The 21058-nt window shown below is 37.4% G+C and overlaps 2 protein-coding genes across 2 annotated transcripts; one reads left to right on the top strand and one right to left on the bottom strand.

Moving 5' to 3' along the window:
• Positions 1-9988: 9988 nt before the first annotated feature.
• LOC135948572 (uncharacterized) lies at positions 9989-13175 on the bottom strand. Its single transcript, XM_065497918.1, has 5 exons — positions 13042-13175; positions 12789-12919; positions 11692-12287; positions 11503-11639; positions 9989-11182 (listed from the first exon to the last, which is right to left on the bottom strand). Exons 2-5 carry the CDS (start codon positions 12794-12796, stop codon positions 10169-10171), a joined length of 1755 nt encoding a protein of 584 aa, XP_065353990.1. The 5' UTR covers positions 12797-12919; positions 13042-13175; the 3' UTR covers positions 9989-10168.
• Positions 13176-13194: 19 nt separating this feature from the next.
• On the top strand, positions 13195-16226 carry LOC135948571 (uncharacterized). Its single transcript, XM_065497916.1, has 5 exons — positions 13195-13324; positions 13372-13510; positions 14210-14787; positions 14848-14984; positions 15046-16226. Exons 1-5 carry the CDS (start codon positions 13195-13197, stop codon positions 16027-16029), a joined length of 1968 nt encoding a protein of 655 aa, XP_065353988.1. The 3' UTR covers positions 16030-16226.
• The last annotated feature ends 4832 nt before the right edge of the window (positions 16227-21058 follow it).

Here is a 21058-nt window from a genome sequence, read left to right as displayed (position 1 = left end):
TCAAATTACGGTGGAAAATTCAATAAGCAGTAAAATAAATTACGGGATAGGTTGGAGGGTATAAGCAGTAACGATTTTACAAAAAATACTGCTCGATTCAGAAAACTCCAGTAGCTCCTTTACGTGAGTTACAGATGTAATTAGTAAATATAGGTAATTTTTTAAATTAAAAATTCCATTTCCTTTAAATTACTCAGCACATCCAACTGGTTTAAATCCATGAAATATTCAGGACAGGAAATACCCATTAATTTAACGTACTAGCTGAAACAAAGAACAGCGTGAGCTTCTTGTTATCCAGCTTGAAAAAATAATGTTTTTATTTAAAACGGTGCATAGTGTATGAAACCGGCGCTACCCAGACGCTCAACAGGCTGCCTAACACAAACTCACACAAAGTGTAAGTTGATGCAGGAATAGTTGAGTGCCTTTCTTTGACTTAAGAGACTTGAGATCGCAAGACGAAGCAACGCCTGATTCGGCCGATAGAGGGCACCAACTGGGGGAAAGGTCGCGTCAGGTCGGATCCAGGTCGGAGGGAAACACTTCACTCGGGTGGGCGTGCTTCTTATGCGGTCCAGCGGCACGACTCTCATTAAGGTCATAATTAATGGCCAACAGTGGTGGCGGCGCGAAGCACGCGAAATTGCTGTCTGCTGCCATGTAATTTACAGAATTTTTGAAAAATCATAACTCAGCTGGAGAGGTGGGCAATAAGACGACCGTATCATTTGAATGCGATTGTGAAACGATTTAATTCAAAGACGCATGCATATATCATTAATTATGTTGAGATAATCAAATTTTACCTTGATGCGAAGATGATGAATGTTGATTTTCGGTAAACAAATAACCCGAAGGATTAAATTAAATAAAACCATCTAGTTTGTGTGAATTAATAGAGTTTTTGGTTTCTTTTACAACCGCCAAAAGCAATTAAAAATATTCTTTATGCGGGTCATAATGAGTTAAACGATGCTCATAGGATGGCATATCGAACTTTTGAATTTTTATGAGAATAAGGGTTAAAACACGGAGGGCGACTGGAGAGGGTTGACAAGATTTCGTTACTGGTTTTTTTTTCGATTTTGCTCTAAAGATTATAAAGCCGGAAGTTTTCGACAGTCGTTTATTTTGAAATATCTCGTGGTTATGAATTTTATTTTGGAGGTAAAGTGTACTGCTAATGAGGCCTGCGGAGCCGAAACAGTCGCTGTACAGCAAGAGAACTGGGTATTTAATTATTCCTCTTGAAATTTAACTAGTAGCTATCCATGCTAAGCAAATCCAGGCAGAGCGGAGCCATTTGATAATTTTAAATTTCATTTCAGATCTATATTTTCAAAATATCTCCAGGATTAAAGTATTAACGTATCTTAATTTCTTGCGGGAGTAACGGCAATTTCGAAATGAAGACTGCAATTGCAAATGGGAAAAGACCCATCACTGTTCTTATATATACGCAGCAATTAACTCATCGCGCGCGAGATAACAGACGTGCGAAATGGACAACGGTCTTACGGGTCACTGGCACGGCAAAAAATCACGACAAAAACGGACGGTTGGGAAAAAGCGCTCTTGGAAAACGCCGTGTCCGTGTCATGAAAGGGCAGCAAGCAGATTCATTTGCATAACTCTGCTGATGCGAAAAATTACTGAGATGCGCTTATCAGCAGCAAACAATCGTCGGAGCCGCGCGCGCGTGCATTACTTTCGATATTTGTTTACGTTGTTTAAGTGCGATCGTGACTTATATGCGATTGGCCGACGTTTTATTGACTACCTTTGCAGAAACGGCCTTGACGCCGGGTTAAACCAAATGTTTTTTTGGGTCTAGTGCACGCCAGCGCCAGCGCACCTGTATTTTAGTACACTTACTCCGCATTTATCTCATTAAAATGCGCGTGATTAGCGTTCAATGATATTGATCTAATTATCTTTTCTTAGAAATTAGTCGTTCAATTGGTTGCAAAAATATCGCCAGTCTCTCCAACTTTAGCCAAAGTGGGCACTCAAGTTGGTTTATCATGCAAAGCAAACATGGTCCAATTTAATCTGTAATTGCTATTTTTGCGCGCTTTGATATCTAAATTTTCTGGTGAGCAAAATCAGATAATTTAGTATAAAATTAAAGTGGAGCTTTACAAGCCAACAAATAAGAAAATTTTGCATTGTTGGCTATTGAAAGTGGTTTATTGAGTTTATTGCTTGTGTAATGGTAGCAACAAAATGAGAAAATTATTATGAAATCAGAACCAATAAGTTACAGTTAAATTTAAGATTTTACCAAAATTCGCGAAAAATAAAACGGCTTGTCAATGATTGTGCGCTTGATTTCGATTTCTCTCGTCGTGATCTATTCAAAGTTGTGTGAATAACGAGGTAAATTTTCCTTTTGGATCCAATTTTTCGCAAATTTAAACGGTAACCTGAGAAAATTAAAGCTATCTTTCCCAATTTTTGCAGAGATGAAGTAAAAGATAACGATGATTTTTCGCAATATTTCTGACAGTTTTACTTTGATTAAAATATTCTCGTGAATACCATAGAAATAGAAGGTGCAAGAAGAAAATCAATTTGAATTGAGCAAACAGACGGTAAAATGTGAGCGATGTTATCAAACGCAAGTGAATTACATGTTTGTGCCTATTACAACGTGGACGTCTTCGCACGTGATGATTTGGAGGATTTCACCAGACGATTGGCCGTTCAATAAATTCGCTTTTATTATTAGGCAACCCTTTCATGTAAGCTGCGCTGGTTGTAAAATATTTACGAATTCAGCAAAAGTGGTTTGCATTGAAATTTAATTAAATACTTTTGGGAAAAGGAGGAAGCGAACATGGTGCCTCACGAAACGATCTTCGAGCCTCGTGTTTTCCACACTTTGTCATTTCTCCTCTTGTCCTAATCACTTACACAAAGTTCACACACACACACAGGCCTTGACAGACACTCTCTTTGAGTCGAAAGCCGCTCAGGAAGAAAGTTTAATCCATTGTTTTGTCACCTTGTTATCATGCACGCTGAATATGCTTTTATTTAAAATATTTATGGACTAAATATTTCACGTCTTTATGTGTGAGCTGAACCTTGAAGAGCAATAATATAGGAAAAAATAATCATTTCTGAAACAGATGCATTATATAACCAATGCAATGAAAATTACCTAAAAATGTGAACAAAAAACTTAGTAATTTTTACCAGAATTCGTTACTCCATGTGCGGTCCTATTTTTCTCCGACTAATTTTGTGAAATGCAATTTTCTGGCAAGGTTATTCCTTGGAAACAACAATAATTTGCATTGTGGCAAATATACCAATGCTTTAGGCAAAATCAGAATAAAAAAACGTGCAAAACCATCCCACTGTGAGCAGAGGCGTAATGATTCCTCATTAAATTCCTGCAATTGCGCGATGTCCGAAGGTAGCAATTAACGCACTCGTATAATATAATAATTAAAATGGCATTAAGTGTCTGGAAAACGATGCGCAGCGGCATGTTAATGCAAAAAAAGGTGACGCCATCCCATCACACCTGCTTAAGTAAAGCAAATTGACGCGATGTTATCGGGCGCGGATAGTGCGCGCTCATCAGCTGCGTTGATGCGGCACAAATTTCGCGGCTGACTTGCTGCTAACCTCGGCTGTGGAAACGGTGTATTATCTCATATCAAACAGGATTATCTGCATTCGTTTGCGCAACCCAAAGTGAATTTTTCTTTCACATTATTGCAGCTCGCTCATCAAAAGTGGAGATGAGCAGTCAGTCTCTCGCGGCGGGATCGAATTATCATTAGCGCCCCAGGCCTCGAATGCTCTAATGACCAAACCGTGCTCTCTGCGCGTTTATGTAGACGCGCGGCTCGCGGCCCAAGGTGAAAAAAAACCAACATCCAGAAGCTTCGCGTGCAAATTTGCAACAGACGCTATTAAAATATGCAAGCGGATGAGATGATTACACTCGCGCGTAGCTTATCGGCAGTTGCCTGGTGCTGAGAATGTGTACTGTGTGAGAAAGGGATATTGATTTCTCTTTCTAACGTTTTGACAGCCAACTGTAGACGAGATAAATTAAAATTGCGATGATATTTCGTGGAAGGCGACTCTACTTCCTTATTTTAATTGTTATTTCACTGATGATGTTCTTCTTTCGATTAGAATCCGTATTATGAGGAGAATACCTGGTATGCATTACATTTCCAACTATATATTCTAACACTTTTGCGGTAGTAAAATCAATTTCTACCATTTTATGCGTGATTACATTTCAAGCTACAAGAGATAATATGTAACGTTAAAATCTAAAATTTATTTTGTTTGGACTGACCTTTTGTTATTACTAAGAAATTAACCAGACAAAATTTTGTCCAATTTATTTGAAACATTGCTGATTCCGGCCATGAAGGATTTTTCCGTATATATTTAATGCAGTAAAGTTTTAACTATACCCATTAGGTTTGAGCGATTTTTTTTTTTAATTCCTTTGTGGGCTAAAGCGTGATATAAGTGCATTAACTTCAATAAATTTAAAAAAATATTGAAGCTTTATTAAAAATTTAAATTGGAAATTCTCAGTTTCCTTCGCAAGTCCATTAAGAAACCTTTTTGAATGGGTCGCATTAAAACAAATATTTTAATATAACCCGATTGAAATGATAAACCCAGAAAAAATTTAGATCGTGACGAAAGATCAACTTTTCATTATTTGCATTATTTGTTATTTTATTTTTATTTGTTTATTTTTAAACCCTGTGCCGTAGAATAAAAAAAATTATTTTATCTGGAGCATTTTAGTCCATTTCAGATTCCAATTTCAATTTTTATTTGGTGCACATCATGTGTTTTTGAAATTCAATTGAAAGTGTAGAGTGTCTAAAGCTGTCTGCTTTTTCAACAAAATTATTTAAAAAAACATTAAGTTGTTATATGAGTAACGGTAGACTAAAACAAACAAAGTCAATAAAAAAGCAAAAAAATGAGGTGAAAACTAGATCAACCTTGAAACTAAATATTAATTTAAAAAACGTCCATTGTGAATTTAGAGTGCATCGGATTTTTTTAAATAACTGAGAGCAATCTATACAATTTTTAAAAAAGGAATATATTTCGTCTTTTAATAACCATCTCATGGATCCACCGTGATAATGGATTTTGTACAGCTATTTTTTTAGTTATTTATTACCTTTTGTTCTAAGAAATGTGGTGTTCTGATTGTAAAAGCGATTGTTTTCTATCGCAACACTAAACCCATTCCACCTATTTCGAGCTCTTTAATATTCAGCTGCGAAGATGCTCCTAATGAAGCGAATTTCAGCATTTTCGAAAACAGCAGGTGTAAAATAAATCACTCTGTGTGTGTGTGTGTAAGAGCAAGTTTCCTAAAGAAGCTAAAGAGCCTGTGCGTCGCGTAGCACTTAGTGTACTAAAAGTATGCAATCGCCCCAGAGGGATACATATTCATTTGCGAGAACACAATTGAGTTAAAATCCTCTTTGCATTTACGTGTACGTGATGTTAATTGCCCTCAACAATGAAGGAACACAATAATCCTGTTTCAAAACCTCCGCGAGCCACAAAAACACATCGCAATGAAATCACTTTGGTGAACTTTCACCTTTCCACCATTTTTAACCGCAACGAACTCTTCGTGGAATGCATTCTTTTGCAAATTGATATTCAATTATTTTTATCAGCAGAGAGAGAAGCTTCTCAGCGCATATTGTCTTTGGGCTCGTAATGGGCCGATTAACTAACTGGCCGCTCAATATAATTTAATATGCGGCCACAAGGCACAGAGCACAGAAAGCGTGCGAGGAAATAATAAGCCGGCTGCGACTTTGGTCCTCGTTCTTTTACAATTTTACCTCACAGCCGGTCAGGGTTAACTCCCAATATACGCATCTCCACGATATAAATTTGCGCTCAATGAAACGATGTTCCTTCATACACAGCCTTGGGACAGACCAAAACATTTATTTTTGAGCTTATAAGGAATTAAAAATATAGTTCAGTCAGGAAATTGCTTCCAGAAAAATTAAATGAAACGTGCACTCTTTTTGCTCAAGGCAAATATTGTTTTTTTTTTCAGATAAAATAGTCTTTATTTTTATTATAAAATTATTAAATTTATTGAAATATTGATTAATTGTTTTTGGACTAAATAAAATTTCTTTCTTTTGTCCTGAAGATATTGGAAAGTAAAGCAGCAAATTTATCCATATATACAAACACGAATTTCTGCACAAACATTTTGAGAGACTGCTTATTTGCGAAATAACGAGCAATTGAACAGATTTCGTTAATCTCTCGATAGCAATCGGCGTGGGTAAATGCCAGCCCGAAATCCAGCAGTTGCCGAAAACATAATAAAATTTTACTGCCTAAGACTTTGAAACAAATTTATTGTTTGCTGCCGACGGAGAAGTGCACGAGCGGCTCAATAATAATATATATAATGTAACTCTCGTGGCTGTACTTTGACATTCAAGCTCAGTCAGTGAGCTGATTGCAGATCGGAATCTGTTGAAAAGAAAAGCCCGGCGAGTTCGAATCGAATGTTAGTGAGCAAATGCACCAAATGCACATCCTTGAAGCTCTTTCTCCTGCGACCGACTGCGCCATTATCATACAAATGAGCGTCACTCGCGCTGATGCAACCGGACCGATCAACATGAGCGAAACGAAAGTTGCATTTCTGTGCATTTTTGCGCGGATGCGTGGTGCGAGATATTTGTGCCAGCCTTACTTTCTTTCAATGGTCTTTTACCTTCGCTTGTTTAATTTTCCTTTTTTTATGAAAATGGAATGTTTTAATTTAATTTAAATTGGAATTCTCGCCACGATCGAATGTAAGAAATAGGGTGAAAATTTTAAGTAATTGTTTAGTGAAGATCAATGTTGAGAAATTAGCAACCATGACGGCAAAGATGGTCCCATAGAAAAGTTAAACCACGTGCCTAACATTTTAATAACTAAAATTAGCGCACACCGCCGCCGCTGGTGTTTGGAGCGGAATTTCTAATTGCAGCTAGTAATACAACATAATAATTTAATGCCACGGCTTGGAGAAGAAATTGTCGGTGCCGGCGTAAACGTGCGTTGCCAGGCATTAATTATGCTGCGTGTGCTTCTGTACTATTTTGCCTCGTTAAATTAATGATACCAATTGGTTATTTATTTGCTCTGTCCAAGTTACGCAAAACCGAGGAATAAAATGAGGGCCTTCTTTATTGATGACCGCGTGGAACAATCTGATAAAACACTATAATAACCTATTTGGGTTTGTGAAACGAGTTTCTGACACAAATATTTTTCAGCTCATTTGCCACCGACTATGACTACACTCTCAGCGGTCGGGCAACTAGACGAACGAACGGCTTTCCTCCAGCTGTAAAGAGTCTCGTCGGTGGCATATGATGATAAATTAATTTAGTTAACAGGCCCCTGATTTGTGGTTTCCTCAAAATGGCTATCACTTTAGTAGGAAATGCAAATATATAAAATATTTCAAGAGATATCTTATTTGTGTAATTATAAATTTTGTAGGATTCAAATGAAAAAATATACAATATGCGTTAATTGGTTTACTTGGAAGGGAACCCTGCATTGATTCCGCTCTGGCATAAAATTTTTTTCCTCAAATGTGTTCTTTTTTTGTGATGTTTACATGAGCCACCAGTATTACAAGGTTTTCAATTTAGCATTATTTCCGCGTAACGGACTGGAAAATGATTTTAGGAAATCAATTTAAAAATACAATTTTTGTTGAATCATGGCGAATTTAGGTACATAGACTGTCTTTGAGGAAACGAATCAATTGATGGGTCTTTGGGAGATGAAGAGGGTTGGAATGATGAAGACCGATGAATTCAGATACATAGACGAATTTTGTTGGTGTATTAGTTACAGTTGGAAATCTGATCGGATACTTAAATCAAGTACAAGAACTGAAATGGTTTAAATAATAAGTTACAAATTCTTTAGTTTAACTGACGGTTGGACTCACCCCTTTGAATCGGGTTCTGCACAATTAAACAAATCACGTCAGCACCGTGTGGCTGACGGACGAAAACTGAATTCTTATTTTAAACCTTTCTGCTGTTAAACAATAATGCAAAATTACAATAATTCAAACCGCCGAAAATTGTTGGCTTCCAACAAAAAGCAGGACCGCGTTGTTGTACCGCTACAGGTCAATTTTGACTTTCCTGAATTCTCAGAGATTAAATTACCAAAGACTTGACTTCTATTTACTCAACAATAATGGCCAAAATTTTGGACTAGCGCATCCCACAGATTAGAGACGAATGATGAACTTGACAGTGGAAAAATTTAATGAACCCCTTCGTTTATATTTTGGCAAGGCCATATTGTGCGATTCTGCATATAATACAAACAACCATTAAAAAATAATAGAGAAGGTCTCAAAGGCATATTATGTGTTATTCATGCATAGTAGTGTCTCTCCAATTACATTCCTTTTTTGGCCAACGTATAAAATTAATTCAAAATTGCTAGGAAACATACGGGTGACATCAACGCCGGCATAATCTCTTTATAATAGCAAGCTGTAAGCGATGCCGTGCGGTAGGTGACACATCAAAACGTGCGTGGCAAAAATTATAAGCCTCCTCCGCGCGCGCAGTGGCTGCATTTTCATGTTCAAATTACACCTTGAATGTGAGAAAAATAGCGCGACTCGTGAGGTCAAAATCACAATCGTTAAAGGAGTGCTTCTAACTGACACAATTTTCAAGTTTGGAATGCAAATAATGCCAAGGGGAGTGGGCTACAATGCGCAGAATTGAATTAAAAGACGATCCCATTTGAACTAACGGGTGAATAAGCAGCGTGTAAATTGCAGCTAATCATCGCGCGAGACTCTCATTTGCAACGATCATGCAAAATCTAATTAATGAAGTGAATATGCTGAATTGCGTCAGCAATCGCTTTTGCGAGTCCAGCCGCCTTTTGCTTTTCTAGCGAGGCGACCTTTGCTCATCATCCTTGCTGCTTGTGCCCATCTCCGCGCCGCATAGCGCGAATGCATTCGGTCGTGCATTGTTCGCCTCAGTTTCGAAACAGCCGACGTCGAGGGCTTTTGTGCTGAAAAAGCACGAGCAGACAGCCCTCTGAGGCTTTACACATATTGCGATTCTACTTGTATGTTTTCGTTCTTTCGCTGTGGCAGCAGGTCGTGCAGGGTCACGCAGACAATAAGTGGAACGTTTAATTAATCACCAGATCCATTACGTATTTATAGGCTAAATAAATTAAATAAAAATGTTTGTTAATGCACGTGTGGCGCATTTCAACGATTTTCAGATCCCGTTTCAAGAAAGTGTATTTTTTGTCAAACGATATATGGAAATTTTTTTAAATAGTTATTTTAGAAACCAGCTGTTGAGCTAATTGCTGATTTCTTGGTTAAGTTGCTGACAAAAAATCCCAACAGAGTTAAATTTCCGTTGGAATTAATCGAAATGATCGCTAACTAAAACCATCTGAATTTGGCTTTACAGCTCTTTTCAAAGCTAAAACCATGCAAAATAGTTGCAGCCGCACGAAAATGTGACATTATTGGCAAGAAAACGATTGGAAAAATGCGAACAAAAATTTAAACCGCACCCTTAAAAAAGACAAAATGATAACCTTCCTCATCTCAATTATTTTAATGGTGTCGATTTTTTTAAGGTAATTTTTTCCCTTTAGATACACCAAATTAGCTTGCGAAAAACTACTCTTTATGACATTTTACAACTGGTTTTGAGAATAAAGAATATCTTGCGAACTTTTTGATCTTAGCGCCTACATAGGGAGGGAAAACTGTGCCGCAAAGCAGTCCATCACTGCAGGTGGTGCTGCTCAACATATCGTTCTAAAAGGGCATTTTGATTTACTTGGATATATGATAAAGATTGTAAAAGACAACTACAGCATCGTGAGTTTGACTTAATTGGTTTACTTTTGAAGCAAACTGCATTCATAAAATATTTATTTATTGTTTTTATTTTCGTCTTGTGCTAGCAACACCACATTTAGACTACGCGTTGAACAACATTAATTTTTGTCACAAAAATGTATAAAGCTACAAAAAGAAAATTTAATTTTGAATGAAATTTATTGGGTTTTAATAAAAATACAAAACCAGGCTTAGGTATGGCAGTTAACGAGGTACCAGTGGAACCAAACATGAGCGATCTACATTATCTCTCGGAGAGCTGACAGAAAATCTCATAGCTGAGGAAGCAAAGTACACCTGCAAGAAGTCGCCAGTGATCTTGTACACATGATCATCTCTTCTTCCTTCCCCATAATGGTTTCGGATCTTGACACAGTTTTTGTACCTGTCAATGGTTAGGTTTGACATGGGAAATGTAGGCTTAACAGCTCGCAGAGCAGAATTGAAGTCAAAGTTCATGAATCTCTTAATAAGAGAAGAATTTTGCAATGATTGGTCATGACAAAAAGGTTGGTGAGGCAGCATGCGCCAGTCCCCAATACATGCAGCACATTGACATTGAATACCAAGATTTTGCAACATGAGCTGTTGTCTGTTGACTAGTGGTTTGTAATTGAAGTCAATGTCATGAGACATGTACAACTTTTCCCCTTCTTTGATTGGCCTCTGAGCCCTGAGCACCAGAGTCTTCTGATAATAAGTGGCGCACACATTGGGGTCGCAAGACAAGTCAATGAGTCCAAGCATATGGTAATAACCAATCCCAATAGGATTTAACGATACATCCAAGGCCACAGGACTTCTGCAACGTCCACTAACTTGAGAAATGCCTCTCAGCCAAAATACTTTGCTAGCTGCGGTTCTCAAGAAGGATATCAAGCTCTTTTTCCTTTCCCCACTCAGCTTTAAACTCTCAGCTACTAGTTCAAAGGTCAATTGGCTAGAAACCCTTGCAACATTAGCTCTTGCTTTCAAAAATTCTTTGACCATTATAGTTGCATTTTCTGAAATCTCTTCATTTTGGTATGATGCAATGCAGTTTTCCAATCCAAAAGCGGCAATTATCATAAATGATTGGACTACAAAAATATAGATAGGAGGAAGGCGGTTGTCATTGTCCTCAATCAGCTTTTTCAACACGCTGTCCATAGCAGCACATTCCGTTTTGTGGTATTTCTCCCAAGCCGTCTTCGAGCAGTCTTCACTGCAGTAACATGCCTGTAATTAAAGAAGTAATTTCTATCAATAATACTGCAAATAATATACTTGTAAATTAAAAAGTGTTTTTTTCCTTAAAAATTTCAGAGGATACTATGACGATATGCCCAACATGGCCTAATTTTGCTGATGCATTTAAATAATTACAATTAAAGATTTGTAAAACATAATATATTCAATACAAAATTTATCCAGTTCTAGTTGGTTTTCATGACCAAATGAATTATCTACAAGAAAAAAATATAACAAAATATTATAGAAAGAGAAATATACAGTTTAAAAATATTTCAAAATTGGATGTAGCTTTAAGATAATCATACCCATGAGCATGAAGAACAGGGAGCCAGATTCAAGCACATTTTGAAGCACTCGCTACAGTAAATCCAAATTGTTACACAAAACCCACCGCCGAAATGTGTACCATACGACAAAGGTTCCTCAATGACAAGGACATCACCTGAAATCAAAACAGTAAAAACTGATGAAACAAAGCATTTTAAACTGCTTACCAATTTTAATGCTATTTTTTGCAACAAGCGCATGTCGATCTTTTAGTTTGAGCAAAGCAGAAGAAATCTTGGGCTCCAAAGGGTTTTTGCCATAATTCAGTTTAGGAGGTTTCAAGTACTCTCCATAAACTTGAGGAATGACCGGCTTATGCTTGCCAGTGAACTGCTTCAGACACTCTTCTTTCAGCTCTTTTTCCTCCTCAATCCCAAGATCTTCAACCATTTTAATGGACAACTGGAAATCTTCTTCAGCCTCGGTCGTCATGCCCATCATCTTCTTGCACAATCCCATCCGTAAATAAAGTTTATAAGCGGTCTCTTGGGGATAATCATTGGCAAGGGCAGTCTGAGCGTCAGCCAGGCATTCTTTGTAGTGGCCCAAGGACAGAAGGACAGCGCTCCGGTTGGCGTATGCGAGTCCTCGCAACCGACTGCCAGCTGGAGATCTTGCCAAGCTCTTGGTGAAGCAGGAAATCGCTTTCCAGTACTCATTCTTCATAAAGAAATCATTTCCAATTTTCCGCAATCGCTCAGGGCAGAGCTCATTCAATGGATTTTTTAAGATCCTCTCTTCCATCTCAACAAAATAGGACAAACTGCAAAGAGTCACCGCTGTCATTCAATCGCGAAACTTTAACTACATATATTTACCCAATTAACAAATTAAGAACAAAAATCAGCAATGCAGTAGGTACACAATGCTGTATATATTTTTTATTTGAATTTTTGTGGGTCAATAATATGGCTTGGCGCGAGACTGGAAATTGCAATTTTTACAACTTACATATTATATCGTATGCATTTTGTTCCATGTATCTAATAGCAATATTTAATTGGCTAGATAGCCATGAATTTTATTTTATCAATTTATGTAAACAAATACAAAAAGCAATGAACATAGCGCATAAATTTCACTTTAAGCCTGTTGTTAAGTCTTGTTTAACTATTAAGTCTCATTCAATTATTCTAATTTATGTAGATCATCTTTTCTTGTTTCTTGTTCGCATCGAGTTTTTAATTAAAATTAATACTCCATGAATTACCAAATGCACAAGCTTAATTATGTAGATATTACATTATGTATGTATTTTACTTACTTTGCCATTCTAAATTTGCTTCAGACAACTTCTTTCCTCCTTTGATTATCTTTAAAAAAGCTTCCTCTTCTTCAGTACAGTTTATGGTGGTAGATATATCGGTAATTAATTACAAGAAGGTGATATGAAATCTGAAAATTTATAATTACATAATATTTAAAAAAGAAAGCATGAACGAGATTTGTGATTTTTAAAATGTACAGTCGTGGAAAAATTATTTATGTATCGTTACTCTAAAAAGGGTTCGCCTTACATAATTTTTCAATTTGTGTTTGTTGAAAATGAAATGCTGCTGTGCTGTATTGTGACCGTCGCAATCAAATCACTTCCATAATTCCATTCGCATCGCCAACGCCTGAACCTGATACTACTAGATACTTTCGACGTCAGTGAAACACCAGAGATAATGGTGAAAAACCAAAATCCTACCAGTCAGAGGCGACGAGGCGGCCAGTGGCATTGTGGCATCAAGTGCCCAAAGAAAGTGCGAGGAAGAGGAGAGCCGGAAAGCGGCAAACGCACAAGCCATAAAATAAGTATACATATACATAGTGGCATTCACAATATTCACATCCAGATCCAGCCTGCAGCTCCGGAGCAGCACATCTCGCGCCCGATTTTTTTTACATAATCCAAGAAGTTCCTGATTGTTTCGTTGTTCCAGCCTATTCGTGTTTTGATCAGTTTTTCTCTCATCACTTAGAGAAAACTTCGAAATTCGGGTATGTATGTAATTTTGACAAATATGTACATACATATTATGTACATACTTTTATATTTTCTATCGACAAAACTTATGTATGAAATTAGATTTCTTGCTTACATACACATAATTTAGGTCCATGATGTGAGTATGTACATAATATGTATGTATATAATAATACATAGTAATCTCCAGAGTATGTATGTGCATATTAAGAATAATAATTATGTTATGCATACATTAACTAACTATCAAATGGGGCAAAGTTGCTCTGCAGGCCCATAATTATGTATAGCAAAATTTAAACAAAAATTTGAAGTATAATTTTTAAGTTTCTTGCTTGGCCGTATACATATGTACATACGTAATTACCGTAATTATTGCTCACGAATGGATCAAAATGACTTGTCTGGCTGAAGTTAACATAAGTTGAAAAACAATTACATAAATTCTCAAATTAAAAATGAATACAATTATGTACATAACTGCAGTGTTGTGTAATGTACAAAAAAATACATGCATTAAAATCTATATTTCACTCTGCTCTCACGAAATCTTTTTTACTTTTGGAGAGCACAAAGCAAAAACCCACCAAACACCATCAATTATCAGCATATTGCGAAAGATTTCCTCATTATTTCTGAGTAACAATTAAAGATTTTTTGCCTTTATATTAACAAACACGAATCTCAAACATTACTACTATATTTTGTTTTAGCGCTGCAATGGAAACATTAGTAAAAAAGTTAGGTGCCCTCTACCTGGACAAAGCAACGAGTTGGATGCCCATTTGGTTCGAGATGGACCCAGAAAAGTTGCGGATTCTTGGAAATGATTGCTTTGCGAGGCACGATTACTTCAAAGCGATTTCCTGCTTCACCAAGAGCCTGGCTAGATCTCCAGCTGGCAGTCGGTTGCGAGGACTCGCATACGCCAACCGGAGCGCTGTCCTTTTGACCTTGGGACACTACAAAGAAAGCCTGGCTGATGTGCAGACTGCCCTTGCCAACGACTATCCCAAAGAGATGGTTAAAAAACTGCATCTGCGCATGGCAGTGTGCAAGAAGATGATGGGAATGACAGAAGAAGCTGAAGAAGATTTTAGGGAAGCTTTTACAGACACGCCAAAAGCAACAATTGAAGGTCACAAGCCAGCTCTTCCGGTGGTGCCCGTAGAGTATGTGGATCCTCCAAAGTTGAGCTACGGCAAAAGCGCTTTGGACCCCTTGATTTCTTCTGCACTGCTGATTGTGAAGGAGGATGGTGCCTTTGTAGCAAAAAGAAAAATCGAAATTGGTAAAGAAAATTGTATTTAAATACTATCTATGCTTAATCATAATCCTTGTTTGTTGACAGGTGACGTGCTTCTTGTTGAACCACCTTTGGCCTGCTCTACTCACTGCTGTGGCATTTTTGGTGAATCTAATTGGATTTACTGCAGTGAATGCTTGAAAATGTGTTTGAACTTGATGCCTTGCTCTTCATGCTCATGGGTAAAATATGATTGTGTGATACGAAAAGCATTTTTATATTTAATTATAAATACTATTTTAGGATCTTTACTGCAGCAAGAAGTGCTCCAAATTGGCTTGGGATAAATATCACAGTTCTTATTGTGTCGCCAAGAAGGAGGTGCTGGAAAAAATCTGTGAATTAGGACATCCAATAATTATTACCATCCCAATATTTGTTCTTCCTTTACTCAGTCTAATCTCCACCGTTGGACTGAAAAATTGCATCATTTCCTCAGACGAACCTGAGCAATCATTGAACGTTCTTTTCAATGCCAGGAAAACAAGAACCGCACTTGAATTTCCCTTTGTTCATGTCGTAATTGAGTTAATTGCAGACAGCTTCCAACTTAAAGGCGAGATTGAACAAAAATTCATTGTGTTCATGAAGAAGGCGCTTGATGAAATTCTTGCCAGGGGAGAATATGTCAAGCATTCCGCTATTGCCTTCATCAACGACAGTGATGAAATGTCATTTGGTCAGCAGCTAGTAGGATGGGGTTTTTATCCCAGAGCTGCTGCCATTGTAAATTCTTGCAAACCGAACGTTTACGCCAGCTTTTTCCAAAAGACTTTGGTGCTGAGGGCCACAAGACCAATTGAAGAGGGAGAAGAGCTGTTCAAATCATCAAATGGGAAATTTAGCTTCTGTCCTGCAGGAGAGCAGCAAATGAGAAAGAGTGTGTCCTTGAACTGCAACTGCGTCTCTTGTATAAATAACATGAAGCTTTATGAAGATCTGAGCGCTGAGCTCAAATATATCGGATTTGATGAATATCAGTGGGAATTTCATCTGCAATACAAAGCTGACTTCGCCAGTTCTCTTGATAGGTTTCACCCTGTGTCTACGTTGACAACAGAAAATTACAAAAAGTGTGTGGAAATTTTCTTGAAGCACGGAGAAGAGAAGAGAGATGGGCTGGACTTGAAAACAGTCGAATTCTTCGAACAATACTTCACTTTCTTGTCTATTAAACTTGGAGTTGGTGAACAGGGGAAGAAGCCTTACTACTTGATCCCAAATTAAGATCACTGTCATCAATCGAGCGAACCCCTGATGGTTATGAGAGCCGTCGATGTTTAAGTTCAAGTCATTGAAATGTTCTTGTTCGCAACCTGAAAATATTTGTCTAGATTTTGTAAAATTATTTGATCATACATGTATTCCTCCTTTAACTTTTGTTTAGTGATATCATCAATAAATCTCCACATTTCTACTTTGAAGTACACCGTTATTTCATTAAATTTTATAATGATAGCTCTGTAGAGTCAAGTGAATTGTTATTGCACTAAAATTGTATCAATATTTATAATACCAATCTGTAATCATTCGCATCTCATTAGTAGAATATAACTAATTATGCAAGAAACGGCGAAATTGTAATACTGCCCACCACGCACGCCTTGTAGTGGGAGGGAAACTGCCGCCGAACAGTCATTCAGTGCGGGTGGCATTAAACACCTTCAAATCTAGGCCATTACATCTTCATGCTACTTGGACTATTTTGATCTATTAAGTCGATCGCCTCGCATTTATAACCTTAAGTTCCGAGGTTTTTGTTATGATGAATGATGAGGCTTCAGCTTTTTTCTATACTTAGTGCCTTTTTTCTATTCCTATAGTAATTGCTTTGGCATTCACTCGCGCAGACCAACCATGCATAATGATTGATCTGATCGATGAAATAGTGAAAATGCTCAAGGACCCTTTTTACGTTCTTATTGGTGCATAAAAATTTAGCTTGGAAATAAGGCATCAACTTAGGCTATTTATTGAATTTGATTGATGGCAGGCCATATCAGCCATAAAATTCTATAATGCAAATAATGTAGTAAAAAATAATGAATCATAATATCGTTGGAGTATTTAGTATGCTTTTTGGTTTCTCGGTGTATTGATAAAATTCTATAAAAAGCAGATTTTCTGCATACAAATACCAATTCAGTTAACATCAAACCCAGCTTCCTCAGTGAATAGCAAGCTGTTATTTTCTGCGAAAAAATATGCTTAAATAGTTTCGGCTGCTGGTTGCATTATTATCAACTGAAAATATTATGACATTACCTTGTCTTTATGTGCGCTTTCCGGCCTTCATTGGAAAATACCAACATCTGAAATCTAAATATTCAATAATTATTAAGTATTTCTGGGTCCCTTGGGTCTATCTAAAAAGAGTTGTATCATTTCCTATCTATGTCAAAATCGCATAATTGAAGCAGGGTTCGCCCAAGGAAGCATTTCTCGTCTGTTACAAATTTTCATGCACACTTCCCTCGATTGTTGAGAATGTTATGCAACGCATATTTTGACGTCCGAATGCTGCTTTGGTAAGTAGATCAGAGGAAGTGGTCTGCTAATGCAAATAGGTCGGTGATTTTAATCAGACGCGCGCCTTTTCTTCGTATGCAAATGACCTTAGCGCACCAAACACTTAATGTTGCTGCCATATCGTCGGTCCATTCAATTTATGATTTCGAGTTCTCCTACGCGGTGCACATTCATTGTCTAGGAAGCGCTACTGATTTCTCAAACGCTAGCAGTGATTTTATCGCTTCCGCGAAATTGACAATTATTATTAGAGAAACTAATTGAGATGTTGCACACCCGTTTATTTGCGTACGCGTCAAAGTAAACAGGATATGCGGCGGCTATTCTTTGCATCAAGTTGCAGGGAAATTGCAACTTTTTAGCACGTGCGAAAGTGTCTAAATTGTCGCGCATAAAATCTCGCTTGCCCTTGAAGAAAATCCTATTTCAAAGTGAATTAATTTTTATAACCTGCAATTGCTAAAATGAAACAAAATCAAAAAGAATAAATTTAAAATTTTTTGTCGACCTAGTGTGAATATTATATAAATTATTACGCTGTTCTTTGAAAAATTCAACTTCTTACTAAAATACAAAGACAAAAAATATTATTTTATTTATATCTGCTAAGTGTGCATTAATTGATACGCAAAATCCGTTTTTTTCTGTTAAGATTGTTCATTCCGCACGGCGCAAAATTCTCGACCGTCAACACACGACTGTGCAAACCCGGCATAAAAATAAAGCTCAATATAAAAGCCATCAATAATATATATGTTCACTTAAGTGTGTAATTACAGGCGCAAGCTCAATAAAATTGTACTTGCACACGTACATAACTCGTCGCGCTTCACTCCATTGTGTGTGTGTATATAAAAGAGGAGAGATAAATTTTCAGCACCATAATTTCGTTCCATGCTCAACACACAAGAAGACTCCTTTCTTCCTCGTTGTCAGCGTCGGCGTGACTTACTCGCATTAAAAAATAAATTAAACAATAAATGCATCTCTCTGCGCCGGTACAAATATACTCATACGGCACTCGTTGCTCGTACCAATATATGTTTTAGCTGAGAGACGCTTTAAACTAAAAGCGTGCAGAGTCAGAGGATGAGCCTTTGTCTGCACTTTCACAGGTCAAGGGTCGGTCGGTCGTACGGCACTGCTTGAAAAGCGTCTCTGCGCCGCGTCGTGCGCTTCTGTTCGTCAGCACGACTTTTGCGTTCGGAAAGTTCAACTCGCGATTGGCACAATCAGCATTATTAGACTCATTGGATTTGACGTGAGCGTAATCAGTGGCGTTAGGCGCTAATTTTGTACGCGTTCCATCGTTCAATCATGATGTAAAGAAGAGAACCAAATTTACTCTGTTGGAAAATTTGGTTTACTTTGTTACTTTTTAGTGTAATGCTGTACTCACAATCAGTTCAGTCCAAATCATATTTTTTAAATTTGCCAAATTACGAATTTAAAATTTAATATAAATGTAAGCTCTAATATTCATATGGGCTTACTCCGCAGTTTTCGATATCTTTTTCTTTGGAATTAAATTCAGCTTTCTTGTTCATTTCCTACATACATCGATTCTGCTTAGTTAGATGTTCACCCCGACGGAAAGAGTACAAGTTTAACAAGAGCAATGAAAATTATAAAAGATCATCAGATTTTAAAATTCGAATAGACAAAATAGTGTTTTAAATAAAATTTTCTTACTTTTTCTCGTCAATTTTCGTGTACAATAACTTCGTCTGTTTTCGGGCACTTCATATTTCATATGTAGCTAGTTTTCGCAGGCATTCCAGTTTCGGGCCAAACCAGGTCAAGTTGTACTTCCGTCTACATTCGTCTATGGCAAGGGGCAGCCTGCAAGGCGCAAAAGAGTGTCGGGTGCAACCATGAAAAAGCTTTAAAACTGTTCAATCTTTAATTGCTACCAATATCGACCAGTGAGCCTCTTGACACTGAACCCTTTTTATTGCCACTAATTACTTGAGACCGCAATTTTAAGAACGATACGTCATCAACTTGGGCTAGGTCAGTGTGTAATTAATCAGCCAACTAAGTAAGCGCTAGTTAATTAAACGATTTCGTGGCAGAGGTCAAATTAATTAAAGTCGACAATAAAACAGTTCGCATTTTCTTAGCAATAATTGAGCGCGCCACTGATTGAGTCTGGCGTATAATGTACTGTAATCCATCAGCTAAGCTTTTCTGGCGGCTGCACAGAAGCTCTCCAGTCGTGAAAGTCACCGTTGTGCATCTCTTTATCATCTTGCACACGAAGACGGACACTGCTCAAATGGAGACGTCTGGAAAATAATAGTCCCCGCCACTACTGCACAACGAACACGACGCCATAATATAATAATATGCTCTACATTGGATAAAATAATGGAATTATTGTTCCATCTCTGACAGTTAAACGAATCAATTCAATGAGGACATCGCGTTTAATTTTTACGCTCTTTTTACGTGAGTGACGGCATGCCATATTTAATTTAAATTGCACTCTGAACTTTCCCAACCTTTCTTTTTCATGCTTGCAAGCAAAGATGGCCCGGTTGATAAGTCAAACAGCATTTTTCCCCTGCTTGCTTCGCTTAGGTGGAGCCCTACATGTGGTTCATTTTCGATTATTTTGTCAACAATCCCTCGTTTTTCACGATTCGCCGGCGCGCTGGGTGATCACTATCGTACAGGTGTTACGTTAACAAGCGAGTCAGGCTGTCGAAGATGATCGACAGGAACCGCACGATTTACGAATCATGTGCACTTTGCTGGTCGATTCTCCGCTATAGCATGCAATTTTGTGGGCTCTTGTTGCATAAACCTAGCGGCAATAATTAGGATTTTTGACGTCAGAGGCGAACGGATCTCATGGAACGAAACCTGGAATGCGTTTCACGCTAGCACGTGTTTGCTTCGTTTTTGGCTAAATTAAACTTTCCGGTCAAAACGAGCTGTTTTGCCGACAATTACTCATTCGAGTAATTAATTAGCTTAATTAAAAAGTAAAGGGAAGATAGGCACGTGATGCAATTTGAAAATCCCAGTAAGAAATTATTTAGTTGCGATAGCAATGCAGTCAATAACCGTTTTGCGAACTGCCCACAAAAATACAGCCATGGAATTGATCTTCCTGCTAGTAAATAATTGGGCAGATTAGCAAGCGCTGCCGGGATCAGGCTGATTCGATCCTTTAGATAAATAAGTATTTTTACCAATCATACGGTACCTGCCTAACTATTTTATATTTTTTTCACAATCAGCTGATTTTCCGCCCTGAGAGTAAAAGTTCGAGTTGTCCGCTGGTTAAATTTACGAGCGTCTAAATTTATGGCCGGCAACCTTTTCACATTAACTACGTATACAGGCATGGCGGCAGGGATGTGAAAAGTAGCTCTTCAGTCAGGTATGATTGAATCTGATGTGTAAGCATATTTAATTAATTGTTGTTGATAAGAATAATACGATATTTTATGATTACTGATGTAAAATTGATTTTTATTAATTTCACTGAGTTCTTACACGAATGCTTTGTTTTTTATTCTAATAGAAACCAGTATTACATAATCCTGTTTTATTTTTACCGGTCTAAGTAATTAAATTCTGATTTTCCTTAAATTTATCAAATAAACTGTTGCTCACGCTCCTTAGCGTTGTGGCTCTTGATTTTAACTCCATTCATCTCCATTTTTATTGGGCGTCTCCTCTCGCGTGTGCCGACCAGTTGAAGATCTTTTAAATA

Source organism: Cloeon dipterum, chromosome 1 (genome assembly GCF_949628265.1).
Source record: "Cloeon dipterum chromosome 1, ieCloDipt1.1, whole genome shotgun sequence".
NCBI lineage: Eukaryota > Metazoa > Arthropoda > Insecta > Ephemeroptera > Baetidae > Cloeon > Cloeon dipterum.
Note: the sequence above shows the minus strand (reverse complement) of the source record. Positions and strands in the feature narration are given on the sequence as shown.

Bases quoted from the DNA above. Each gene is read 5' to 3' on its own strand.
- LOC135948572 (XM_065497918.1), bottom strand. The intron at 11,640-11,691 runs GTAAGCAGTTTA...TTTTGATTTCAG, and splicing joins AAAAAATAGCATTAAAATTG to GTGATGTCCTTGTCATTGAG. The intron at 11,183-11,502 runs GTATGATTATCT...CTTTAATTACAG, and splicing joins CCTGTTCTTCATGCTCATGG to GCATGTTACTGCAGTGAAGA.
- LOC135948571 (XM_065497916.1), top strand. From the start codon at position 13,195: ATGGTGAAAAACCAAAATCCTACCAGTCAGAGGCGACGAGGCGGCCAG. The intron at 13,325-13,371 runs GTATACATATAC...ATCCAGATCCAG, and splicing joins ACGCACAAGCCATAAAATAA to CCTGCAGCTCCGGAGCAGCA. The intron at 14,788-14,847 runs GTAAAGAAAATT...GTTTGTTGACAG, and splicing joins AAAAAGAAAAATCGAAATTG to GTGACGTGCTTCTTGTTGAA.